General features: G+C 43.0%; 3 protein-coding genes and 1 long non-coding RNA gene across 6 annotated transcripts in view; 2 read left to right on the forward strand and 2 right to left on the reverse strand.

Annotated features, from left to right (window-relative positions):
- Positions 1-15,641, reverse strand: part of LOC134063729 (uncharacterized) — a 39,131-nt gene extending 23,490 nt beyond the window's left edge. The window contains exons 1-11 of one of the 3 annotated variants that reach the window (XM_062519416.1): positions 14,838-15,641; positions 13,401-13,484; positions 11,065-11,226; positions 7,586-7,732; positions 6,267-6,458; positions 5,702-5,785; positions 5,362-5,480; positions 5,150-5,264; positions 4,977-5,054; positions 4,722-4,837; positions 3,136-3,292 (exon numbers count right to left, since the gene is read on the reverse strand). In XM_062519416.1, the coding sequence (XP_062375400.1) occupies positions 3,136-3,292; positions 4,722-4,837; positions 4,977-5,054; positions 5,150-5,264; positions 5,362-5,480; positions 5,702-5,785; positions 6,267-6,458; positions 7,586-7,732; positions 11,065-11,226; positions 13,401-13,484; positions 14,838-15,455 (1,872 nt within the window). In that variant the 5' untranslated portion in view covers positions 15,456-15,641. Of the gene's footprint in view, positions 1-3,135; positions 3,293-4,721; positions 4,838-4,976; positions 5,055-5,149; positions 5,265-5,361; positions 5,481-5,701; positions 5,789-6,266; positions 6,459-7,585; positions 7,733-11,064; positions 11,227-13,400; positions 13,485-14,837 lie in introns of all 3 variants that reach the window. The other 2 variants (XM_062519415.1, XM_062519417.1) reach the window with 2 other exon arrangements.
- A 13-nt stretch (positions 15,642-15,654) lies between these two features.
- Positions 15,655-15,890, reverse strand: LOC134063730 (protein myomixer-like). The gene has a single exon (XM_062519418.1). It carries the CDS (start codon positions 15,880-15,882, stop codon positions 15,655-15,657), a length of 228 nt encoding a protein of 75 aa, XP_062375402.1. The 5' UTR covers positions 15,883-15,890.
- A 2,841-nt stretch (positions 15,891-18,731) lies between these two features.
- On the forward strand, positions 18,732-22,399 carry LOC134064144 (uncharacterized). The gene is made up of 3 exons (XR_009936255.1): positions 18,732-19,337; positions 20,826-20,913; positions 22,031-22,399. It is a non-coding gene; the product is annotated as an uncharacterized LOC134064144 (long non-coding RNA).
- Positions 22,400-22,486: 87 nt separating this feature from the next.
- On the forward strand, positions 22,487-26,301 carry LOC134063970 (uncharacterized). The gene is made up of 4 exons (XM_062519741.1): positions 22,487-23,026; positions 23,117-23,275; positions 23,445-23,540; positions 24,863-26,301. Exons 1-4 carry the CDS (start codon positions 22,517-22,519, stop codon positions 25,193-25,195), a joined length of 1,098 nt encoding a protein of 365 aa, XP_062375725.1. The 5' UTR covers positions 22,487-22,516; the 3' UTR covers positions 25,196-26,301.
- Positions 26,302-27,012: the final 711 nt, after the last annotated feature.

Raw genomic sequence — 27,012 nt, forward strand, 5'->3', positions numbered from 1 at the left:
AAACACACACACACACACACACACACACACACACACACACACACACACACACACACACATACACACACATACACAAACAATGAACTTGAACACCTTGATCAACCAGAGCCATTTCCAATCGTTCAACCACCTGTGAATGGCAAGAAAACATTTTCTGCTAAATCAGGAATTTTTCCTTGTGCATGTGTGAGAGAGACAGAGGGCCAGATGTACTAACGTTTTGCGCCCATTTCAGGCGTAACGTGCGTGTATAAACATGGGGAGGATATGTACAAACAAGCCGCAATGAGGGAAACGCGCAGACTGCCTGCCGTGGGAGCTTAGAATGGCTATTTGCGCTTTTCTGTGTCATGCATATTAATTCCTGGGCGGATCAGCTGAAAATGGGTGTAACGCGCAAGTACAGGGGAGGAGAGGTGCTAATAGCGATTGATTAAGTATTCCGCCATATGTATGAAAACAGCGCACGTCTATTTTGCGTTGAAAAACTTCCGCCTTCTGAAAGCAGGTGTAATCCAATTGCGGTTAAATGCGTCTATTAGAAAACCGTTTAGAGTCAGCTGAATCAATATTCAGAGCATCCGTTTTCTTCATTATACTATGTCAAAAGCAACCTTAACTTTTGTTTGCCTCTCCAAAATCGTATTTTCTCTTTCACGACATAGCCTACACTTCCCAATCTGTTAGACAGGCATAGGCTACTGTAAGTCTATCTGCAGTAAATAGTTCACAAGTATTTTTTTAAGTGGATTAGTAGAACTTCTAGGCCTACTCTGTCTGTCGCTGCTCATTGACATCTCTTTGTATCATGTATGATCGCTAAACTTTGATTCTTTTTAATATTGCAATATTCAACTGCGCTTGTGTTTTGAGCTCTACACACGCAACTAGCGTTGTAGAGGGGGCGGGAACGGGCGGGGATGACCGCAGTTAACGTAATGAAGTGACAGCTTAGTAAATTCCACGCAATATAGCAAAGCACAGCGGTCGCATTCTGCGTATACTAAAACTCGCTGTTAGCGCTGTGTTAGTACATCTGGCCCAGAGTGCGGCGCGAGAGAGAGTGAGAGAGAGACAGAGAGAGAGAGAGAGAAAGAGAGAGAGAAGAGAGTGTGTGTCCCAAATCAACATCCAGCAGCAGCAGCTGCCGCCTGCTCCCAGGCCATCCAGCGCTCCTAATGTGCTGTAATCAATTCAGCGCTCCCAGGGGCGGAGCGCGGGCCCATTTCTTTTACGGCCCGGGCCTTGTGGCGTTCCCTTCGCCCTGGCACCACACGGGCACACTCTGCACACACACACCGCACCAGGCCTGTGGGCTCGGCTCGGCCCGGCCCGGCCCGACGCGGCTCTCTCTTTTTCCCCCCGCGCGCTCTCTTATTAAAACTCTCCATAAAGAGTAATGAGCACAACTCCCACGCATCTTGCACTCAGGTAACCCCCCCGACTGCCAAGCGCTGGCCGACACAAGTGCCCATTGTTTGTTGTGAACCGGCGGACCTCCGTTTGGGGAAAAAAAAAAAAAGAAAAAAGAAGAGGTGCCGGGCGGTGCCAGGCCGCGGGGCCCGAGACAAACACCTGAGATAGCACCCGCGCCGCCCGCCGCAAGCGCTGATGTCACGATGCCCGCCACAGCAGCTGGAACAGCCGGCAACGCGGCATGGTTCCGCAGGGTAGCCAAAGGCAAGTGAGAAAGGGGAACAGAGAGAGAGAGAGAAAGAAAGAGAGAGGGAGAGAGAGAGAGGGAGAGTGGAAAGAATGGATGTGTCTCTTGTGCCATAGAGCGTAGACCTGACGGGGGCATGGTGCCAGAACACAGGGTCATTCGTAGGGGATGGTTAGGGGGCCTCCGCCAGAAGCCAGCGGGGAGACTGCCTCTCTACGCACAGCCTCGCTTCGGGCACCGACAAGGCAAACATCTAAAAAGCACTTACGGGCTATATGAACGACCTGACTCGCTAGGTTTTAAATCCAACATTTACCAAAAGCTGTTTTTATAGTAAAAGAAAGCTTGTATTTGGAGTCTTTTTTTAAAAACATATGGTCTCATAAAGGGCTCACCTAGACAGGAAAACATCTACACCGCTAAGATGAGACCTCAATTGTGCAATGTGAGGGCAAACCTGCTGAGCAGTATTCCAGAGGACCTCTCCAACACTAATGACCTTCTCGTACCGTTTCCCTATTCATGCAGTATTAAGCTGATGCGTGTTCATTAACGCGGCTAAAAAGCCTGCACAGATGTTATTCGAACCATAATGTCAGAGGATATGAAAACTATTAAGGGTTTAGCTGTTTTAAAAAGAACCTCAAGTTCGCGTCGAGTTTGAGGAAAGGGCTGTTTGTTCTGGCGCGCATAGTTTGGCCACATGGCACATGCCATGACTTAACGTTCCCCCTCATGGAAACGTCTAGAATTAGAACGCCAGAGTAAACAACACCTCCGAAATCTCTTCCTGCGGGCAGGCGGCGTATAGGGTGGAGCGCGTGGGCCAAGTTCTTAGTGGAAGATAGAGGAGGGGATGAGAGGATGAAGGAAAAGAGCGGAGAAGAAGAAATGGAAACACGCAAACACCAGACGGCTGCCCATTCCCCGGGCCTAACAAGCTGCATATTCAGGAGGGCCGCGTGTGTTGGAGAGTCTATGGACCATGCCGTGTGTGGCAGAAAGTGTCTCTGCGGGCCGGAGGTTAACCGACACGTGGGTAAAACCGGAGGCTTACACGCGCCATTGAGAGTCAGGGCTGATGCTGGCCCGGGCCATGCCTGAGTAATGTCAGACAGCTTGAGACGGACAGATAGACAACACAGTCATTTCGCTGCTTCCCAAAGCGAAAGGTCTGTCAGCAGCGTGATCAAGGTGTGTCTGTGCTTGCAGCATGAGGTTATAGTTTCTTGGCTGTTTGGTTGCTCGCACATCTTGAATCAATCGTGACTCAGTCGTCTCAGGCGAGGGAACAAACAGCCAAGTCCTGTCTGCAGAGAGGGAATAGTGGAGAGGGGAGGAGAGAGAGAGAGAGAGAGAGAGAGAGAGAGAGAGAGAGAGAGAGAGAGAGAAAGACGACAGGAACTCGCACGCAGACAGAAAGAGAGTCACACATAGAGTCGCATGTCCGTGGTAAATACCAAGCTACTGACCGCACATCCCTTGAGCCGGTTCTGCTCCTCTTTCACCTCCTTTCCCATGAGCCTGTGCGCCGGCGTTCCCACGCTGCACTGGGGCTCTCTGGACGGAGTCGCCGGGTCACTGTCTTCCCTGGCAAAATGGGAACTGGGGGGAGCTGGCTTCTCGCTCCTGTGAAAACGGGGGGGAGAATTCAGGGGTCAGCGAAACCTGTCATCTGGACGTCTAACTCGCAGGCATACTGCACACAAACCCCTTGATTGATTTTGAACTACGAGCCTTATAAACATTCTCACATTGCCCCCGGAGTCTGTGTACAAAGACTGAAAATAGTCACGAAAGGTTACAGCTACAAAAGTAAGGAGTGATGTCATTGGAGACTGATCTAAACATAGCTTGGAGATACATGACATCAAAAGATTGATGGCTAAATAAATGTCTAAATCATGTCAAACAGGCACACAGTTTGATGGTTTGAGAACAGATACGATTTTACAATAGTGGCTAATATCTGGATCTAGAAAAAAAAGATCTCTCACTGTTGAGAAAAAAGAATTAAACTTAAAAAGTCAACTCGCACTGACATGGACAATGATTTGTTGTTTACCTAGCTGTAGCTCAGCCCTCCATTTACAAATTATTGCTTTCAGCGAGGCTATTTGGACTGGAAATCGGTCAACTGGAAACAGGTTAAATTATCCAACATTAACAACAGCTGCTCTTATGTTGTGGCTATCAACCAATAAGTGCTGAGCACATAGCATATACTAATAATCCACATGTCACTTATCATTTCCTTTACATGCATATGCAACACAATAACAAGCTGTCTATGAGTGACTTACCAGCCTGTCTGAATAGGGTCTATATGCCATGTGTTAACAGAATTATCATTATCAGACCCTTGGAGACCTTTACCTAAAGTCCTGGTTTGTATAAGAGTTAATGTACAGTTAAGTACATACTGTATTTATTGGAAGCCTAGTGTAAATGTATGTCATATTCAGTTTCAACGCTTGGCTTGATGCTATGGCAACATTTCTTTCTGTTGTGAGCAAACAGTTATTCTAAAAAAGGGGGCTCTGTGGTTCTTGCACTCAACTGGAAAGGCAGTTTGACCGAGTTAATTCAGTGAATAATCAAAGAAATTAAAAGCAAATGTTTGAAATAAAGTCAAAAGTTAAGTATTTGAGAAAGTACTTTATGGGGTTCTCATTACCAGAATCCCTCCAGATTGTATTTTTTTTTAAAGCAAGATTTCACAATTTCCAGTCAAAGGCTTGTCTATTTTTTTGTGGAAGGTAGGGCTGCAGGTGCTTAGTCCTCTGAAATGATTTACATACACACATACTTTTCCAATATAGGCTACTTCTGCATATCAAACACACCATTAATTCATAATTCATATTTGAATAGTCTTTGTGCCTGTGTGTGTATGTGTGTGTGTGTGTGTGTGTGTGTGTGTGTGTGAGAGAGAGAGTGACCGAGAGAGAGAGAGAGAAAGAGAATTTCATACAGTTTCCTTATTGCAGGATGAAATCATTTATGTCTTAACAGGGACAACACCTGTAAGTGTTGGTGGTCACCATGGAAACTTTACCTGACAGCCTTTTGGAGCAGGGCCCAGCAGTCTTTGACCTCGCCCTGCTTCTGGGTCACCCTGGCAGCCAGGGAAGGGTGGAGATTTGACAGCTGAGAGACGGTCACGTCGAGCATCTGGTGTGAATGGATACGCAGGAGGTCATTGGCAGTACAGTACAGGAACACAACAGGCATTTCGAACATTTCAGAACCCGTTTCACGAATGACAAGAACAACCTGTTGCACAAAGCGAAAGCTGAACTTTTCGACTCACCATAATCTGACTGGCTATGTCTCGGATCTCTCCATCTCCGCCGCTCGCTTGACCAGGACTTGCAGATATGCTTCTCCGCTGGGGAATGCATGAGTTGTTCAATCAGTTCCAGGCATGTAAAATGCTTTCCAAATTTGTACTATTACAAACATGGCTATAACAGCTTAAATTACCATGTTATTGATGGCGCCCATAATGTTATCTGCCTGTTGATAAAAGGAGGAGACATCCAGTGCAAGCTGCAGGTTTTCATGATAGTCCTTGAGGAGAGACTGGACCTTCAACCACCTAGGATACAAACGTAGGTGGTGAGCTGTACTGTGACCTAGATTGGAGTGCTTAGCCTGCCATGTGTTTCACGAGGGACTTTCATTACATTACTAACATTTTATTAATGTGCTTCCTTCGAGAAGAGATGTTCCGTCCCTCCGTCTTCCCTTGTTTCTCCAGCTTCAAAGCCAAGTGATTGATTTCTTCATGAAGATTGCGATACAACTGCTCATCCTTGAAAGGGGTTCAAATAAACAAAGCCGTATCATTGCTTTGAATCAATTTCACAGCCAGTTATCACGTCATGCTAAAACCATTTTCCCCCAAAGCCATATGAACTCCAGTGGGAAGGTCGGTCTTCCCCTGAGTGTGTGTGTGTGTGAGTGAGAGTGAGAGAGAGAGAGAGATAGAGAGAGAGAGAGATAGAGAGAGAGAGTGTTTTTGGAAGCACTCACCTGTTTCAAATCTAAGATCCTCCTCGTCAGCTGCATTTTGTCAATGTTCTCCCCGAGGAGGTTGGCCAGCGACTGCTCCTCTTCCTGCTGACACGTACAGAAAGTTGACGCTTAACAGCTTCCCGTTGTTCTAACAAACCATTGTTTTTCTTTGAGCGCCGCTACTGTTGTTCTAAATTAGCCCGGCTACCATGGGACGATGAAAAACAGATAGATCTCGTTAAACAACATTATCTACTTTGAATTTAATCCCATGACACATGGTTCACAGCCACGGTTCACAAAGCACAAGTATGTGGCTAAATCAAAGGAAACCATGCCCAATGGCATTTACAGCCAAAAGAAACCACAAAGAAATCCGACATTACTTCTCAATGCAATGCATAGGCATTTCACATTTCATGTCTATATTGCTGTCCCGACAGTAGCCTATCTAACTACAAGACTGTAAGGAAGGATTTAAGAAAAGCCAGTGAGAATAGCACAGTAATGCAAGACTCATGTGATGAACTCAACACGGCAACACAGCAATGGGGAAGAGATGGTGGGAAACTGTGAAGTTTACCTTTTCTTTGATCCAAGCTTCTAGACGCTCGACTTTTCTGTTGAACTCGTGCAGGTTCTTGGCTCCCCCCAGAGCTTTGGTCTGATTGGCCGCCGTCTGTTTGAGGTTCTGCCATTGGTCCCTCACCTGACTCAGCTGTTTCTTCACCAGGTCCGAGGTAGGGTTGGTCTTACACAGCAACTGATCGCCCATCTATCCAAAGACAATTGATGTGTTCATGAGTTACATAAATAGATAGACTAGTGTCAGGAATATTTTTGGTGTACTGTCTGACAATCGGTTGACTCGGGTTCAGTTATCGCTGTTGTGAGTCTGTGTCGCTTTGGATAAAAGCATCTGCTGCATCAGTCAATTTTTTTTACTTTTTAACCTTAGATTATGTTTTGAGCCAGCAAATAATGTTCTACAAACCCAAACTTCACTGTTGAGTCATCAGTTGCCTCTGACTCAACTACTGAATCTCTTTAGTCAAAATAGGAATCACACAGATATGTGCACTTCAAAAGCATGATTTGGCATCACTGAAGTCAGTCAAAATCCAGCCAGCTAGATAATAACTAGCTACATAAACTTAAGATAACATATTTAGTACATAATATTCTCATTTGTCTATCACCGCCATATGAATACAATGAAACAATAGACAGAGGGAGTTTTTAGACCCTAGAGAAAGTACTGCAGAAGGTCATGTTAACGAGACAAATGCTGGCACTCCTCCACCTCGCCTCACACGCATCGGAATCAGTGCAGAGTTCCGGCGTGGCCCTCACAAGCACTCCGGAGTCAGAGGAGGTTAATTATTAGCAATGTACCATTTCCAAACAACCTCTCCAGAGACTACAAGAATAAACAGTGTCTTAGTGATGGAGGCTGGCTGGGAAGAGAACCTTCGCACTCTCCTCCACTCTTTTTGCTCTCTCTCCCTTTCTCTCTCTCTCTTTCTCTCTCTCTCTCTCCCTCTCTCTCTTTGCCCTCTGGACTTCTTACATTGTGATTGTGCAAGGGACAACAGCTTTACCGAACGTCATACAAACTTTTATTCCAAAACAGAAGATAACACAAACTGTTCCAGTTCCATACTGGACGCAACTGGTTTGTGACACAGCGTAAACGCTACAAGATGTTTTAACACAATCTTTCCATCGAGTCTTACACTGTGAAGGAACCCCCAGGGCACACTGTAATCCAACTACTAAAATAAGGAACTGTCTAATATTCCAGATCTTTTAAGGTGGGTTCAGCTTCTGAGACCACTTGCTCAGGATGATATCCGCAATGCTACATGTTTTGGGACCTTGTGGAAGTGGAAAGCTTCTCACCTGGTTCAGCTGAATGAGGGTATTCTCAAAGTCCTTGAGGTCTCTTTGGAGGGTTTGAGACACCTCCTCCCAGTCTGTGAGGGGAGATCTCTGAATATTACACCCGTCCTTCAAGTCCCTCAGTTTCCCTTTGATCCATGCTTCAGCCTGCAGGCACACCAAAGGTATATCTCCGTAAACGAGAGTATAATTGACCACTGAATCTGGCGGGTTGATACTGGCGAGACTGACACTGCTCAGCAACAGACAAGCTGTTGTTCATTGCATATCTTTTTTTTTTAATCGTCGTAGATGTTAATATCTCTGAAGCTGAATTACTTTGTGCATGTGAAGGGGTCTTTCAGTCGAAGATCTTGCAAGATCACTTTTCTACACTAAGATCTTTATTTTCATTCAACTTCTTGAATGAAAGAATCAATGTTTACTTACTTGCTTTTTTGTTAAACTTACTTATTCCTTTTTGTCAAGAGAAATGTACTCTTATTCATTTCTACGGCCAAAACATGTCCTGAAGTGGAAGTTTTATGTGTGTGTGTGTGTCAGATTTCTCTGTTAACTTCTGCTGTACAACTCCTCCAGCCACTGGACCCGATTCATAGTTTCCCTCTGTGGACTGCTCACTGGAAACATTATATTACCCAAACAGTTTAGGTAAAGCTTTGCTGAATACATCTGAGGTAGCTGCTGCATGCCGCTGCTGCAGAGACTATAAGCCCACATTACTGGTGTGTACTGTAGATGTGTGCGTGTGGGAGAGAGAGAGAGTGAGGGAGAGAGAGGGAGAGAGAGAATCAGGCTCTCTGCATTGCCGTGCAGGGCAAGAGTATGACTGTCATTTCTCTGTTTATGTGGAGCAACACTTCAGAACCACGCACCACAGAGGTCACCTTTCTTTCCAGTGTCATGCTATCCAAGGCAGAGGTTTCTTTTGGCAAGTCTGCAAAGACGGTTGCATAAGTCTCTAAAACAGCCCTTTTCTGGCTCCATCTGCATGGTGTGAATCGAAAACAGGTGGCAAGACTGGAGGATCAGTGCGTGTTTATTTGGTATGAATACAATGTATGACTGGTCTGTACAGATAGAAGCCCACCCAAGTCAAAATGTCTGAGTGCCGCGGAACTGCAGTTGTACATCAAGCGGCCGTTCGCCTGCAAATAGTACGATATCCCTCAATGAAAAATTCCTGTTACTTTAGGTAATGGGACGGAACAGAGAAAGATTGTTTTGGTCTTTCTTTTGTGGTTAGGTGAATTTATTCCCTGTCCTTAAATCTGATTTAGGTTTTTTTTTTTTTTGCCTCATGGCCACAGTCGCAAGGCCAGATATTTTTGTCATTAGTTCAGTAATGTTCCTTCAGATGTGCTGAGACTAGGGAGCACAGTTCAACTTCTGTAAAAAAAAAAAATCATAGCATAGCTTGGCAACCACACTTGAGTTTTTGCATGAAATTAAAATATGATGTCACCTCTCTAAAGAGAACAGTCATTAACTTTAATAGCTCCCTTGGGCCTCGAAGGTATTTCTGTTTTCAAAGCTTGAGAAAACATGGCCGCCCCTATCACATCACAGTAGTTCCCATGGCGATGTTTGCTGCATAAATGACTTCATCCAGGAAGTGAAATGCCTTTGTTTTCTTCCTCTTTCCACTTAAAACAATGGTGCATTTTTTTTTTAGAAATGCCATCACTTTCACCGTCTTCTGAGGCGCTAAAATAGCTGAACCACTATCTCCTCCTGGGGCATGCTTGTTTTCATGCACAGTTCTCAGACTACCATTTATAAACTTTCTTTTTTTCTTTGCTTTGAAACATCACAGTTTGAGCATGCTGGAAAACAAATTCCAGGGACCCAACCAACCCAAACTGTGTCTAGGTATCAATTAACTAAACGCAAATACTTTCTGTTGACCATGTACACTATGATTTGGACTGGACACATAGGCCACAAAAACCATCTTCACTCCTTCAATTCAGCCCAGTCATTCGTCTCTTTTTTGGTGGGATATATAAATGAAAAAATGTGAAGAAGACAAGCTGCTTTTTAGAGGATGATCCTCAAGCATTTTCACAGAGGAAGTTTATGAATGGCTATGTTAGATGTTGTGGTGACCTCTCTCGCTCTCTATTTCATTTTTGGAAAGCAGACACTTTCATGTCTCTAGTTCAGAGTTTGTACTTTAACAGTTTTTGCACAGCCATGCAATGCTGCAATAAACGCATTCATCAAACGCTACCACTGGCCTGCATCGCTGCGCTGCACCAACAGAGTGCCAATGGCTGGTAAAAAAAACAACAAAAAAAAACACGCTCGCCGGGACGGTTTCCGTAGAAACGCGCGGCAGCTCTGTAAAAACCAATGGTGCTTCAGTTTATTAACACCGACAGCGAGTTATACATCCTCTCCGCACGCATACATCCCTGCAAAGTTATTTCCCCTACTCGCTGTTATTGCAGCTCAATTATCTTGCACTGGATTGGCTGGTGGAGCAGGCAGACTAGGGCTCCCGCCAGCTGGGCCTGGTGGCCCTGAGCCGAACCCACAGAAATATGTCCATGTAGGTTGGAGCCCGCATGGCGATGAGATAACACGAGAGCGAGTGCTGCCTTGGTTGGTCTCCGCGGGCCAAAGGCGTGAAGGGATGAAGCCAAACAATGATCTCATCCTCAAATAATTGCTCCTCTTGTGACTATTCCCCCCCTTCTCCTCCCTCTGCTCTCAATCGCCTGCTTGCTTGCTCGCTCGCCTGCTCTGCCTGCTCTCATGCACTGTAACCGAAAAGAACAGAGGCGGAACAAAAGAAAAACAAAAAAAGAGAAGGATAACCTTTAGACAAGGTCAACGGACAGGGATAGTCTGTTTCCATGTTCATCATGTGTATTTGCGTGTCTGTGTTATTGTGTGTGTGTGTGTGTGTGTGTGTGTGTGTGTGTGTGTGTGTGTGTGTGTGTGTGTGTGTGTGTGTGTGTGTGTGTGTGTGTGTGTGTGTGTGTGTGTGTGTGTGTGTGTGTGTGTGTGTGTGTGTGTGTGTGCGTGTGTGTGTGAGTGTGTGTGAGAGAGTGAGAGCATGACTGTGTGTGTTTTGTTTCCACAGCCAAGCCCTGGTCAACCTCACACAAGACCCCACAGGACTCTGTGCCAGGAGTCTCATCATGTTAAAATAATGAGTGCTTCACACAAAGGCTTGGCTGGAGGAACTTCCCCTTGTTCTTTTTTTAATTTTATTTTCCACTTAGTCTTTGTTTTCATGTTCAGTCCAAACCTTGGTACAAATAGACTCAGTGGCATGACAGAAAACAAATTCTTCATTACTTGTGGAAATGTACCATGAACAGCCCTGAGCTAATGCTAGTACACTTTGAGCATACACTTTGAGCAGAGAGGAAATATATAAAAAATAATGTTAAGTATTAATCATTTTAAATAGACTGTTTGAGTGCGTTGGTATTTGTATGGAAATGATTATAGTATGGGTAGCCTACCTGAGATATCTCCTTGTTAAAGAGGGCATTGCGCTGGGCGAAACAGTGATCGTCCTGGATTGCTGTGCCTTTAGAACTTGGTGGCATGTCCTTGTTCTCACTCGGTGGACTCTCACCCTTTGGAAGATCTCTTTTCAGTGACAGGGCCTTGAAGATTGGCGTCTGTGAGAACATCAAAACAGGCACGATGAAGTCATCCGAACCAACCGCTCACAGCACTTTAGAGGCATCAATAAAAGTGAATGTTCTGTATATGTCTTGGGTTGCCTTTGTATCGGCGAGAGCCTTAGCGCTGTCTTGGGTGAAGTCATGTTGTGCGGGGTGATGAAAACGGATGTGATGGACAGATATGTTAACAAACATTCCAAAGCAAAACTTCAGGGAACATTTGGAGAGGGCAGGCTTTGCCGGAGACAAAGCCACAAACCACACGGCTAAAACAGAATCAGATTACGTCACTGGTGATGACTAAGGTGTGATAGCCGGCTGCACAGAATTGGTAACCCAGTTACAGCATGCCACCAAGGCTACAAAGAGTCTGAAGCCAGTCACATCGGGGTGACAAAGTATGTTTGGTTTGATTCAGAGTGTGTGAATCTGTGAAAATCCACCACACTCATCATTCATACTGTGCATATTCATACATTTGTTTGTTTGTTTGTTTGTTGTACAAAAAAAGCTGCTTCAAATATTTAAATGAATTACATCTATTTACACAGTACAGTTTGTTTTGTGTCCACTAACATACAGTACATGTATTCATATATTAAAAGTAATCGGGAGTGAAGACATGCATTCATCTCTCGTCTCGTCTCCCAGGAAGCAGAAAAAAACATTACTCCCTGTGTCAGCCCTAAAAATGTTAACCTGCCAATTAAATCCGCTGAAACAATAGGCCGCTATGGCAACCATGTGTTCATTACCTCAGGCCTCAAAATGTCGCCCAAAAGTGCACAATCAGCACTATGTCCTATGGTAATGACATCAGGGATGGCGCAGAGGAGTTGTGGTAATATGGTTTACTCAGCCAGGAAATATCTGGGAGAACAAGAGGGGACTTGACACCTCTTGGACTCTATCAGTTCTCTGCATACAGACCCCACAGCAAGCAGAGCCATGAAAATCCATGAATATCTTTACATATTTTTAGCAAAATTATCATTACTGTAACTATTCCGGGAGGTACACTCAAGTGGAATAAAACACAATTCTGATGTTTATTTGGCTTTGCTCCTCCTGAGAGAATATCACCTGGTGCTCTATACGGGCCCACTGTGTGTCCAGTCCTGTCCTGTCATGTCCTGTCCTGTCCTCCACACTCTGACTTCATGTTTTCCACACGCGGGAAACTAAACCCAAGGCCCTCTGTGTGTGTTTGGGGCTGATGTAGGCCAGGAGGAGCAGTCCCCATTCCCTCCCTCGCTCTCTCATTCCCTCGTTGACTGCTCCTCGGGATGACTCAAGACTTGGAACAGCGGCAGTGCATCCAGTTCCACCTAACCCCCCCCCCCCCCCCCAAGTCGAAAAAGGCCACAGCATCACATAAATAAACACGGGCCTCACGGCTCAGCCTTATTCGGGTACCTCCGACCATACAGGTGGTCGAACCACAGGAAGGTCCCATTAAAGGGTTGCCCTTCTGTCTGAGGCTTTCAACCCATGCTGACTCTAAACTGTTATAAAAATTTCACCACTTCTTTCCCCTCCTGTATGTCCCGTAAAACAATAAGCCTAAGCTTGGCGGCTGTGGCTATGACATCACATCCTAAATTCCAAAAGACCATTATCATATGTACATCTGGATCAGGCTGAGCACACGCCACTCTTAAAGTGACTCATGGTGAATATTTAATTTCATTCATCTACGAGAGACTGTGTGTCTGTGTGTGTGTGTGTGTGCCCACGCACGCAGGCCTCCCTCTCTCTACAGTATCGCTCTGTGTGTGTGTGTGTGTGTGTGTGTGTGTGTGTGTGTGTGTGTGTGTGTGTGTGTGTGTGCGTGCGCGCGTGTGTATGTGTGTGTGTGTGTGTGTGTGTGTGTGTGAGCGAGAGAGAGAGAGAGAGAACAGCCCTGCCTTTGAGCAATGTCTATGCATATAGGAATTATACAGTAATGACATTGTGCATGAATAATTTATCTCTATGGCAGAGGACATCACTCAAACAGGGTGATGTAGTTTGAAAAAAGACAAAAAGAAAACAAAATCTTTGATAGCACTTAAAGCTAACCCAGTCAGAATCACACGGTGAGCAAATGTCTATTTGTTAATTGGATAGGAGAGAACAAGAGGAAGGTTCTATTTCCTACTCCGGAACAGAATGGTTCAGAAAGTCACCTGAGGAACACACTGGTATTTCCCTCTCGTTTCTTGAACACTGTTGTTCTGTTTGTCTTCATCAGAATCTTTCCGAAGCAAAACCTAAGACAGAAAGATAGCCAACTTAAAACTACAAAATGACCATGCTAACTTATAACCTACAATAGAGTAGCAATGTCCAGTGCCAAAATAAATGTAGGCTATCGTGTCAATCGCGTTTTAATGTGACTCACTGAAGCTTCTGAAAGTCGTCCAATGCCTATTTGAAAAGAGAGTATTTAACATTTCATATCATCTAACTTGCGCCACAATGAACTGACATTTTCCTGTTGCAATGCTGACATAAACTTGGATGATAAGCAGAAAAAAAACTGAGGATAACGTGATACAGTCTTATGCAATGCTGTCTTGCATAAGTCAAGTTTAAATGGGATGGGGATGAAGGAATATGAGCTCATCCTTATTACCAAGGAATTTCTCAATAATGCACTTTTCCTGTTCATCATTAGGCTAGTAAGTACACATTTCAGAGAATACTACAATGTGACCATTGTCCTCCTGACAACTGTTTTGCTGTATTGCTGTATTGCTGTATTTTGAACACAATGGGTCTTCAGTTATACCATTTTTAAGATTAAGGACAATTTATGACATCAGCTATAGCAATGATAAAAAAAATAAGCCCATATGGAAAAGTGGATTAATTTTGGCCATGAATAGTCTGCCGCAACATCAGGAAATGTGCATGCTTTATATGGTGACATTAACCAGCAACGACAATTTGAAACAACAAACAACCCATTCATTTGACACCATTCGCTTCTTATCTGATTTGTAGTAATATTTTCCCTCTATCCTTACTTGTGGTAGCTGAACATAATATTGCTAACAGTCAGGTGCAGGAGTGTTGCGAAAACTGCCGACGGAAAGACCTGACACGAACGCACTAGTAAGCTATTACCTGGGACGCCTGCTCTTGAGGGTTTACTTGTTCTGTACCCGACTGTAAGTAGCAAGGACGCACCATGTTTTATCCATTAGCCTAAACTGTATACACTGTGATTCCAGCACAGCGGTCATTGTTTCCATAGGCGGGTGATTTATCTTGTGATTGCAATACTTCTGTTGAGATTAATCTGGGCATAATACATTTGAGAAACCGTGCGGTTACATCCAGTTGCATCACACGTGCGTCTATTAACAATGGCAACAGTTTGAAAGCAATGTTTTTACTGTCTATTAAATTATTATTGATATAAACAACTAGCCTATCTTTTGTCTCCATTTAATACAATGTGTTAAACTAGTCTAGTACATGCGCTAGACTGATTTAATTAATTAATGTCTTAATCACAGCAACATAGATATTCAAAACATAGTTTTCAAGCTGTGATATTCTAAATCTAACAACCTGTAGTAAGAACACTGATAATATTGCCAAGTTGTGCTCAGTACCTTGAAATGAGAGCTGGGTTTATTTTCACAGCTCACTCCAACTATCCGAGGCAGTTGTGGGTTGGAGGTGGAGGTTGTGATGTTGTTGTTGTTATTGTTGTTTTCTACCTGGGGGTTGACTCTCACCCGTGGGATGCTTAGTCCTTGGTCTGGCCGGGGTGTGTTGCTCTCTGGGCTGCTTGAGATAGTGATCTTCCGAATGGACCTGGAGGCTGCTGAGCCTGGGCTGATGGCGTTTCTATTCAGATGGTCCTCCTCAGCCATGTTTTGCTGCTGGTGTTTTGCTGGGATAACCTGAGTTGTTGTTGTTGTTGTTGTTGTTGTTGTTGTTGTTGTTGTCGTTGTGTGTGGTGAAGTCGTTGTGGTCGATGAAGATGATGTTGGTGATGGTGCTGGTGGTGGTGGTGGTGGTACTAGCCGTGAGTTCCCAGAGCGCACTTGAGCTCGTCCCAGGAAAAGAGACACATGGTTGTTCAGATTGTGCCGCAGTTTGCAGTTGTCCAGTGCCTGGCTGGGCAAGTAGCCCTCTGTGAAGTCTGGACACTTTGGTACGGATGGCACTGAGAGCTTGGTCCCGATAGTGAATGGTTGGACTTTCCTTACAATACTTTCAGACATTGTTCCCCCTCAAACAAATTCTTCTTCATGTGTAGACAAATATTAAAAACAAAACAAAATATGAATAATAATCATAACAGAAGTCCACTCACTTTCATCCTCTCTCTTTTCCACTCGTTTCTTCCAACAAAAATGAAAAATATAAATTTCAGAGAGATAGAGAGAAGAAGAAGGTGAGCCGTGTCCAAAAATAGAGCCCTCAGTTGTCCACTTTCTTGTGCATGTTGAGAATGCAGAGCACGCAGCCGAGGATGGCTTCCTTGGACTCCTGCGAGCGCAGCCGGTCCCAGACGTGACGCAGCGCTGTGCCGAGGTGGGACACGGCCGTGGAGAGGCTTCTGCGGAGGAACTGCACCGCCGAGCCCGCTAATTTGCTACTGAGGAGCCTGATAACCAGGGAGCGCAGGAGGAGGAAAACGGCTGGCATGCTGCCTGGCTTCACCGTTTAGAGAGAGAGAGAGAGAGAGAGAGAGAGAGAGGGAGAGAGAGAGAGAGAGGAAGGGAGGGGGGAAAAAGAAAGGAGGAAAAAAAAGAGCTGGGTGGAAGGAGGAGGTTTCGTGAATGAGGGATGAAGTCACCAGGGCTCTCTGTCTGTCAGAGCATGTGCAGAGGGAGCGGGGAGGAGGTTGTAAAATCTGGCTGTCAAAACTTCCTCCCTGAACAAGAACAGAGGGGCTGGGGGAGATAAGAGAAAAGAGTGGCAGAGACAGTGAGAGACCCCACAGTGACCCCCTGGATCAGAGAGCCTCTATTGAATGAGGTAATGCTCCCAGACCAAAACAGTAAAAAAGAAGAAAAGGAAAACACGCCATGCGGAACTCACCTCAGTTGTTCTGATGTCCTCAGAATGGCGCTCGTCTGTAAAATGGTCAATGAAGCGACGCGCTCGGAGATTCAGAACCACCACCAGAAAAAAAAACAAAAAAAAAACAATCACAGCCCCCTAGAGCAACTGTCTTTCGCACAGCTTCACAGATATCGCAAATAAAAACAAAAACGCTTTGTAGTCATACTGCGGTCATTACATGGCCATTTGTTTCTTTCATCCAAAGCTTCAAACGAAATCTCCCTCGATGATGTAGCTGTGGGATCACTAGGACAAAAGAAAAAGCCCTTTCGGGTGGAGAGTCAGTGAAGTTTAGCAGCGCACTAGGATACAGCTCACTTCAGAGTGAAACACCCCTCTCTCCAGCCTCACACCCAGTCTCTGCCCTCCACTAACAGCTGTCAGGTACTGGCTCAGGAACAGTTGTCGCCGAGCTTTCTGGGGGCCAAATGCACAAGCTAAGCCCGTAACACATGCGGGTTCTTGGAGAGAAAGCTTGCTTACCCGGGCAAATGTGTTGCGGGTGTTTGATGGCTGTAAGTCTGACCTCTGACCTAGAGATGGCGATGGTGGACTCGTGTGGCTCGGAGCGGAGGGGGGTCAGATGGGAAAGTGTTGAAGAGGAAGGAGCAGCAGGGAAAACGACGTGACACAGGGCTGCCACCAGGCCAGAGAGGTCTTGCCCTAAAAAGGAGCCTCAGCTTTTCCCAGGAGTGCACTTATGGGGCTGTTTGCTGCCCTTTGACATCAGCTGAACACCTGGTGATGGTATATTGAGCTTTAACAAGGGCTGGTTGTAAATCTGCTATGGTGGGAAAACAGTAAGGGGAAAAGATAAGGGTTTTTTTTAGCAAAAAAAGGAGACTATATGTAGACATTTCCATGTGTAATTGTATGTTTTGTTTTTTCAAAAACAGGATTAGAGCTACAAAATGTTCTCTCTTTATTTTGTGTTTTTCCCCTTCTATTTGGCAAAAAAGTATGTCTAGACAGATGTGTGAGTGACAGAGCTGTAATAGAAGATCACTGGTGAAATCTTTCTTTACCTAAACAGTGGGCATTTGCCAATTGCCTTGCCTTCTCTGGTGACTTGCTTTTATCTTACCAAAGATCAGTCAGCCACAGAGCATGTGGCTCAGTCTTGGTTAAGACACGGTTAATGACGCTGTAAAAAAGAAGCTCTAGTTTCATGATGAAGTCATCCAGGCAAGACGTTTAATGTGTTGCAGCTTGAAATTAGAGATAAATCCTGTAAGTAACGATAGGGTGGGGAGGGTGTGTGCAAGTGTGTGTTTGTGTTGGGTGTGTGTGAGAAGAGGGGGTAGAGGGGTGTGTGTGTGTGTGTGTGTGTGTGTGTGTGTGTGTGTGTGTGTGTAGAGAACGGGAGGGTATGGTATAGGACATGGGAGGGGCTTGGAAGAGTCTGAAACATTTCCCTTTTCTACCAGACATTTGGCCTGACGTGACTGTCCTGTCGCAGGAGCTCAGATAACATACTGTGACATTTTAAAAACTCGGACAGACTCGCAAGGACAGAGTGTTTGTTTACAGAAGTACACACACATGTGCGCAGACATACACATGCACACATTCACATGTAAAGGTTGTTTCTCGGGAGACAACCTAATTAGCCTGATAGGTCCTATCACGCAGCTGGGGGGAGACAGTCTACACTGTAAAAAACAGAACTTGCATAATTGTAAACTGAAATCAAGATGCAATGTTGAATGAACAAATATACATAGGAAAAGTTCATATCACTTATAAACATGGGTTTAACTATTGTTCTTCATCTGATGTTCAAGAGAAATGGGAAAGTAAGTTTTGTTAAATTGCGTTCTTCAGTTTTCGTTGACACAGTTGACATTCCGTACTTTCTGTTAATGCGCACGCGCAAACATTCTCCCTCTCCCCGATTCGAAGGATGGAAATGGCTGCCGAATTTCAGTGCCGGTATTAGTATTGGATGTTTGTTAAGCGTAAAGGTAAGAAACACCGCTACTTTTGCACTTTGTCCACTGATTTTACCTCATATTGGATAGTTTGAACAGAAACTATTACTATGTAAAGTTGCAGTTAGAGAATAAATTAGATTTTCCTAACCGGAGTTTCGCGTCAAACGCCCCATGCTTGCTAACATCTACCATGAGATATTAGCCATCTTGCAGTCTTTGCTTCCCGTTTAGCTCACTACCAAATGAAAGTATAAGCATTTTAGTAATGTCGGTGTGAAAGGTATTCTTAGAATGAACTAATTGACATTGGTAACAGCATGTGTACGTTTGGTTTACCTTAACGACGTTGCTAAATAACTTAGTATAGTGACCTTAAAGTGGCGGGAGGCATGACGTTAACTTTACGCTAATGTCAACTAACTAATGATAGCATTGTATTTCAGAATTTTCTAGAAATATAGCGGTGTTATTCGGTATATGAAGTGTTTACTAAGTGTATGCCTACTAAAATAATTCGAGTTGTTAAATGAATGTGTTTCCTGAGAGGTTGCGATTTCTATAGCAACATTTAACATTAGGAAGGTTTGCAAAACGTTGTGTCAGTATTGTTAGCCTGACTTAAGCAAGTCAAACATCAAATCTCCAGGAAGGAAAGTAATTTCTCTTACAAATCAAATCGTACTTTCACTGTACGTGTATTATGATCATATAGCTATTGGACTATTTTGCAGCAGTCCCAGAAAAACGGAGCTTAACTTTACAAAAGATGCTTGCTTACATTATAATTGTATTATTCCATTGCATAGTAAGCAGGACACACTAGCACTGCATTTTCATTCAATCACAAGTTACTTTACATAGATTTTCAGTAAGAATTCTTGAATTCTTCTTTTATCTTATTTCAGGATTATTGAATGTAATACATTTTAACTGTATTTTTTGTGTCTGTTTGCAGGTTTGGAATGCAATGTAAGCTGTGTGGCTTTGAGAGTCCCAGTCTTGACAGTCTTCTCAAGCACTACCTGTTCTGCCACTATCAAGGACGCACTAGTCCGTTGCCCTGTCTCCATCCTCAGTGCGTTTGCACTTTCAGAACTCCAGGTGCGTTGAAGTCACATTTGTCACGAGTACACAGACCATTTCCACAACAAGCAGCCAATTTTAATTTTGTGTGCGAAGCCTGTGATTTTAGAGATACTTGCCAACCTAAAACATTTTTAAATCACATCAAAAGCCATTTGAGAAATCAAGAAGCTGTGAAGTGTCCTTTTAGGAACTGCCAGGTTAGCACAAATATTCTTTCAACATTTACGAGCCACATTTCGAGGAAGCACAAGTCTCTTTCACTTGAAGATTTTAGATTATCTGTAACATCTCAGCAAGATGTGTCTTTAAATATTGAACCACTCTTGTCTGTCGAAGATGATCCTCAACCTGATCCACAATCTACAGCCAGTGACCCTATTCCAGTAGTTTGCCCTGTGTCTGAGACGTCCTACCCAGAGCCACTGGACTATTTCAGCCTTGAAATCAAGTTTGCTTCACTGTTACTTTACATGCAGACAATATTACACATTTCGAAAACATCAGCCCAAGAAATATTAACTAAAATTCATGTTATTTTGTCTTTCTCAAAACTTACTGCAAAGAGCGCTATTGATGATGTTTTAAGGAGGTATGAATTCATTGATGCTTTATTAAGGGAGGAGCTAAAGGAACAAATATCAGAAGTTGTGTACAATATAAATCCTTTATATCACAGCACTTCAGAGAACGGTATCCTTTCAACACAACATAGAAGAGAAGCATATTTCAAAAGAAATTTTCAAGTGATTGACCCAGTTGAGTATCTTTATGATGGACTGCATCAAAATAGCTTTGTCTATGTCTCGGTTCTAAGAGTTATTGAGGTTTTGTTAAACAGAGAAGAGGTTTTGGAAAAAGCAGTTTTCCTCGAGGAGGAGTTGCCAGGATGGTACAAGTCAACACGTAGTGGGCAGTATTTCAAAGGAAATCCACGATTAGGCTGTCAGAGTGATGCTATTTCGATTGCTATTTATATTGATGAATTTGAGGTCTGTAATCCGCTCGGAACATCACGGAAGGTCCATAAGATCACTGCTGTGTATTGGATACTACTGAATTTGCCCGTGAAGTTCCGTTCCACTCTTCCCTCAATACAACTTGCTCTGCTTGGGAAAAGCTGTGATGTGAAGAGTTTTGGCTATGAGAAGTTTTTTCATCCTCTGGTGAAAGACATAGGTCGCCTAGAACAGCAAGGTGTGTTTGTCAAACTTCTCAATTCTAACCTCAAGGGAACTGTGTATTGTGTATGTGCTGACAATCTTGGAGCCCACAGTCTTGCTGGCTTCCAAGAACACTTTCATGCAGGAAATCCCTGCAGATTTTGTCTAGCTTCTAAAGATGAAATACAGACAGCGGATGCCAGCTCTTTCCCATTAAGAACCATTGAACAGCATAATGTCATCCTAGCAGAACTGAGAGACAATGATCAACTTGGCTGTAAGCTGGGTGTGAAAAAAGAGTGTGTCCTTGGTAAACACCTGTCCTCTTTCCATCCTGTAACAGGGTTTCCACCGGATCTATTACATGACCTCTTGGAGGGAGTTGTACCCTATGAGTTGGCTGTTTGCTTGAAGGAACTCATTACAAAGAGGTATTTTACACTCAGTGTTCTTAATACTTGTATCAGGTCCTTCCCTTACTTGCACTCAGATAAAGTGAACCAGCCCAAGGTCATTGCTCAGTCTAGCTTTGCAAAGAAAACTGTAGGTGGGAACGGACATGAAAACTGGGCATTGCTTCGTCTTTTGCCATTAATGATTGGCCATTATGTGCCAGAGCAGGAACCATCATGGGAGATTTTAATGGACCTGAAAGAGATAGTTGAGTTGGCTGTTTCATCAGAATTCTCATCAGCATCTCTAGCCTGGCTACACAGAAAAATTCTTGATCACAGACAGCTAATTAAGGAAACATTCCCTGATTTCAAATTCAAACCAAAGCACCATTATATTGAACACTACGCTTACTTGGTTCAGTGCTTTGGCCCATTGATCGAGCTATGGACAATGAGATTTGAGGCCAAACATAGTTACTTCAAAGGGATTGTACATGATGTGCACAATTTTAAGAATATTCTCCTCACCTTGGCAAGTAAACACCAGCTCATGATGGCTCATTACCTTGAAGCCCCAAGTCTCTTTCCTCCCGCTATATCTGTGCAAAAGGTTAAACATGTCAAAACATGCACCCTTGATGTGCAACAAATGACTGCAGTGCTGCAAAAGTACCCTGATAGAGGAATTGTGAGCCTCACACCAGATGTACATCTGAATGGTACTCACTATAGTGATGGTATGGTTTTGTCCTCTGTAGAACAGAGTGGGTTTCCAGAGTTTTTCAGAATCCTCAGTATACTGGTGAATGGCAACACAGTGTCTTTCATTTGTAGAAAGCTGTCATCGTGGTATGTTGAACACTACAGATGCTATGAGGTTTCTGATACATGCACAACTCAAATTCTTGAACCAGAGGACCTTATTGATCACTACCCTCTTATCTCGTACAATGTTCAAGGAAAGGTTATGATTTCTCTGAAGAGGTTTCTTCTGCACTGATTTCTCTATCAATGCATTAATGAATAGTTGATAGAACAGGCAAGATCAGACCTAGAGATGTACATAGTTATTGTGATTTGTTGATGTTTTTGAGGTAAAGTAATTGCAGAGCATTGGCTTCAGCTAATCTGTGTCTCTCTTTTGTTGTCACAGAGTATGTTGTTTCGCGTGTTGCTGGGTCCTGATAATGCCAGAAGAATCAATGTCACTGAAGCCCTCAACTCGGTCAGTCACTTGAAAAATATTCTGCAAGATAGTCTACAGATTGTGCAAGACTTTGAGATTCAGTTTGAGGATCCAGACTTTGGCAACCAGCTGTGTAATTTGACTGACATATCCGAACTTCCACCAGATAGAGCTATATTGAAAATAATCACCAAAGTATCTGAAGAGTCAGATAATGCTTCTATATCATCCCTTGACACTGCTAGTATAGCTTCCTCTTCCAGTTCGGCAGCTTCTGCGTCATCTAGCTCAAATGTTAGTCCCATTAGCATACCTCTTAGACAGCGTGAAAATTCAGATCAGTGGCCTTCTCCTTTCCCTATACCTACATTTTCATATGATGTGGAATTGAGACTAGCCAAAGGGAATGAGATGTTCAGAGAACATGGAACACTGCTTGATGTTCCCAAAGATATGAAAATGGACATTTTGAATGCTCTATGTCGTTCCATGTTTTCTTATAAAACATACCAAACAAGGAAAGAGTTAGAAGTCGTGGCTGCTGGGTTAGTCAACAAGCATCCCTGTCTGAAAGATCCAAGCATGGGAACATGCTATGATTCTTGGACCACAAGGTTGTACTACAAAGTAGGAAATTACCGCCATAAACTCGGAGCAGCAGGTTGCAGTGAAGTCCGTGTTAACCAGAAAAGAACTGGAGATGATTCCAGGAATCGCTTGAAGAAGGCCAGACGATGTGAAGTGAACTTCCTTCCTGACATTCCAACTGGGCAAACTGATGTAACTCTTCAAAATGAAAAAGCTGCTTTGCAGGAAGAAATGACAAAGAAATATCCCAACCATGCAGTTGTTCATTCCAAAATGGAACAGACATTTGCCTTACGAAGGAAAGAGATTGTTGATGAAGAGCCTCCAGTAGCTGAGATTATGAGACAGTGGCCGGCATTATTTTTGGAAGAGCAAGTAAGTGCATAGAATTGAAATGATTTAAGCCCTTTCTGAAGCATGTTCATTTTGTATGACTAAATGCATCTAAATTATATGATCCAATAGGTTCACATGGAGTTTTTCAGAATCACTGGAGTCAATCTCAAGGAGACGTTCTTCTCTTCACTCGACGAATATACACCAAAGATCATCCAACTGTACAGATCACGTAGTGGAGCCTTTGGAGAGGACTTAAAGACTCTACTGAACAAAATGGATGCCCAGGTAAACTTCTATCATGTATTTATTTTTATGTTTATTGGCAGGCTGCATTGTAAACACTTTTATCCAAAGCAAAACATCTTTCTAACATCATTTACACACTTTAAATTATTAATTTGAAAACAAATACAATACAAAGGATATTTGTTTACTGCTTTGCTCTATCTTCCAGATAACCAATGTCATGTTGCAGAGGAAAACAGCAGCTTTGCGTGGCCTACCATTGTTTATGCGGGAGAGCACAGATTCCTTCTTCAAATCTTGCTTGGTATGTAAGCACAGTCATAATTTAATCGCTATCTAACCCATTTAGGGGTGTGATGATAACCATGTCCCAGATCAGCAGCATACAGTACCTCAGATAAATATAAATGGAATTAATGACATAGAACTACACTTCTTCCAGTGTAATAATCAAGGAACTTTTATTATTAAAGGGATAGTTCGGATTTTAAGACACAAAGTTGTATGGGTTCCCTGTCAGCAACGTAGTGCATCAGCACTGACTTACCCCCGACAGCGTCCTGTGAGCCGAGATCCAGCCGGTTTTAGATCGTTTTTGATGCTGAAGAAAGTAGTCCGGCAAGTTTCTGGGGTCACGAAAGTAAAGTGTTTTTCTTCTCAAAACCATATGCGTTCAACAGAGTGATATATTTGCACCACAAAAACGTTGTCCAGGAAAAATTCAAACCTCGTTATCACTTACTTATTTTTCGCGATTCCTATCACTGCGTGCTACTGACAGCTGGACAACGTTTTTGTGGTGCAAATATATCACTCTGTTGAACGCATATGGTTTTGAGAAGAAAAACACTTTACTTTCGTGACCCCAGAAACTTGCTGAAGAAAATAGTCCGGCATCAAAAACGATCAAAAACCGGCTGGATCTCGGCTCACAGGACGCTGTCGGGGGTAAGTCAGTGCTGATGCACTACGTTGCTGACAGGGAACCCATACAACTTCGTGTCTTAAAATCCGAACTATCCCTTTAAGTAAGGGATAACGGCCTACGAGGTGTGCTGTTATACAAAATTGATGAACAAGGCGGAGATGATTTGCTATTTTTTAGTCTTGCCTCTGCAGAGTTCATTAATTCTTTATAACAACACACCTTGAACGCTGTTGTCTCACTGATCACCCGGTTACAACGTATCTAAGGGATGAACGTCACTTTAAAAGATAAGCTACAGAAAAGCATGCAGCTCATTCATAAAGAAACGTGTTCAGTTGCTGTGGTTATCGCTAGTACCAGCTGATTCCATTGTTGCCGGCAAGTTCAACTGGTGTTTACTATCCTTGGTATGGTTATCATTCAAAAGAGCATTGATAATAGACTTTTTCACCAGATCTACATAGGTGTGCATTATAAGGAATTGGCACACACCCTTCTAGCCAATAAGAATTCAGTACACAGTTCCATTACACTGTTTGATCATTTGGAGTAACACTACAGTGCTGTGTTGTAAAGTGCCAGGTGACATTTTGAGCATAAGATCAAAACAAAATTGTGCCCTCAGGGTTTAGCTGTTTTTGCTAACTTTCCACATAAGGAGACCATATAAATTGGACCAAAATGTCTTTGCCTTGCAGGATACAGATGTGGATGTGGATGGCGATGGCGTCAACACTCGTGGAGTCCAGATTGGGATTTTAACTGTTACTGAGGACGACACTGCTACCACTGACACAGATGCCAATGTAAGGTGTTTTGCTTTGATTATTGAGGAGCAGATTGTTCTTGATGACCTCCCTGACCTTCCAACTGCTATGGCCATCCTTTTTGGATTGATTTATGCTTTGAATATGAAGTATCCAAAGGAACTGAAATACATGTTCGAAACCATTCAAAAAGTTTTCCTGCGCCTTGATACCAAACTTTCTGCAAGGGTGCAATCGTTCAGAAACAAAATGCTGAGGTGCTGAGATGATGGACTGTGCAAATAAGAGACATTTTACTCCTTTTCTCTCAGCAATTTTTTGTCAAGGCTTGAGTGTAGTGGGAGCGTATGCAGACTCAGTAAGGGCAGTGTTGGTTCTTTTAGGTCATAACGTTCAAATGTAAAGGTTCAGTGTAAACACATGCTGACAGAACATGGGATCTTGCTTGTTCTCCTAGTAGTTATTAACACCCCCAAAGACTCTGACAGTGAACATTTTTGATGCACCACCATGGACATTCAAAGGCTTCTGAATAAAGCCCAATTACACAGAGTATGGATGGAGCAAGAGTCAGGCTCCTTCACACACATTTAACAGACCAAAGGGGACTGTGACTGCCATACCTTGGCATTGTCCTAATGCCATCACCATAGCACATGGTGTGCTCAGAGAAAGGGAAAGTGTTTGATATGTACTTGACTAATTTATGCAGTGTACCTGGCTCTTAGCCTATGCAAACATTTTTATACTGCAAAGGGTGGTAATGTATAGTCCTTCTTGATCAGGCTATTCAAAAGGTGATCCTCAGGAAGGAAATAATGGATGTTGCTGTTTACATTACTGTGCAGCACTAGTTATGGTAGAGGTAACGTTATTTAGGTATATTTTTACTTTTTTTATAGGGTCCTTTGTAATGCTTGTGTGTACACAGTCAAAATGGCAGCTTTATGTTCAAGTCGGTTTTCAATTGTAAAGGTTCTGTAAGGAAGTCAAGCTTGATAGTTTACCAGGTAAACTTGCTCTGCATTTTCATTATGCATTTTTATTTGAGCCTGCCTGACTCTCTCTTTATTTTCTATTTTCAACTGCTTCAGTGTAATGAAGCATATGTGCAATCTTGAAGTACTTTATTTTTCACCACAATGTTAAGACCATAAGACCTTATATGGCTTGTTTGATATATTGGTAGCCTAATGATTAGGGCATACATTGTTATAGACTCGCACTGCCTTAGTAAGATACATATTTGTGTGTGTTGGCAGATTTTTTATATAGATCAGTTTATTTGACTGGCTCTTAGAATTTAAGATTATTTTAATTACTGTTGGCACAGAAGACAGTGTTCTAAAAGAAGTTTCAAATAAAAAGTATTCTTTACTTAAGAATTCATTGTTTCTGCTGTCTGTTTTGTAACTGAGTGATAAGATGTGCATAGACAATTGCCTTTTATTTCTTGACGTAGTTCGATAAACTTAAAGAGCATAGTTTCAACTTCAGATTAAAAGGAAGCTGTACATACTTAGAAATGTAACGCAACCGGCTGCGAAGGATTTTTAAGTTTTCTCAACTTAAGTTACCATCTAGTTGTGCTAACCTGCTTTTCAAAGTTGAGGTGATAGTTTACCTGACTTATTTTTTCAATTTCAGCTTAGTTACACGTATATGTTATTTGCACTCGCAAAGCAAAGTTGAAGAAACTTAAAACACTGCTTTGTATGAACTCTGAAAACCTGGTCAGCACAACTAGACAGGCCTAAAGTTGAGTAAACTTGAAAATGCTTCGCAGCTGGTTGCGTTACATTTTTTAGTTAGCCTAACTTTTTATTTTTTACAGTGCTAGACTTTTTATCTCTTGGAAAGTCTTGCTTGCAGCATTTTTATTTAATGAGTGAATGAGCATCATTGCAAAGATAAAGACTGGATTTAGCTACTAGCTTAGTTGATTTAATGAGCTTTAGAGTTTCTTTTTAAAACAGTATGCTGTCCAAACTAAATACTTAAAATAACAAACTCGAAAAGTGCCTCAAAAACACACACTCATAAAAACTTGACAAATCACCAAAGGAAACATCAAAGGCTAT

The sequence above is a fragment of the Sardina pilchardus genome, chromosome 18 (assembly GCF_963854185.1).
Source record: "Sardina pilchardus chromosome 18, fSarPil1.1, whole genome shotgun sequence".
Lineage (NCBI taxonomy): Eukaryota > Metazoa > Chordata > Actinopteri > Clupeiformes > Clupeidae > Sardina > Sardina pilchardus.

What these genes read in the sequence shown, in the direction of transcription:
- LOC134063970 (XM_062519741.1), top strand. Translation starts at nt 22,517, where the DNA reads ATGAAAATGGACATTTTGAATGCTCTATGTCGTTCCATGTTTTCTTAT. An exon ending in CATTATTTTTGGAAGAGCAA is followed by an intron (nt 23,027 to 23,116) that starts GTAAGTGCATAG and finishes ATGATCCAATAG; the next exon opens with GTTCACATGGAGTTTTTCAG. An exon ending in CCTTCTTCAAATCTTGCTTG is followed by an intron (nt 23,541 to 24,862) that starts GTATGTAAGCAC and finishes TTTGCCTTGCAG; the next exon opens with GATACAGATGTGGATGTGGA.
- LOC134063730 (XM_062519418.1), bottom strand. Translation starts at nt 15,882, where the DNA reads ATGCCAGCCGTTTTCCTCCTCCTGCGCTCCCTGGTTATCAGGCTCCTC.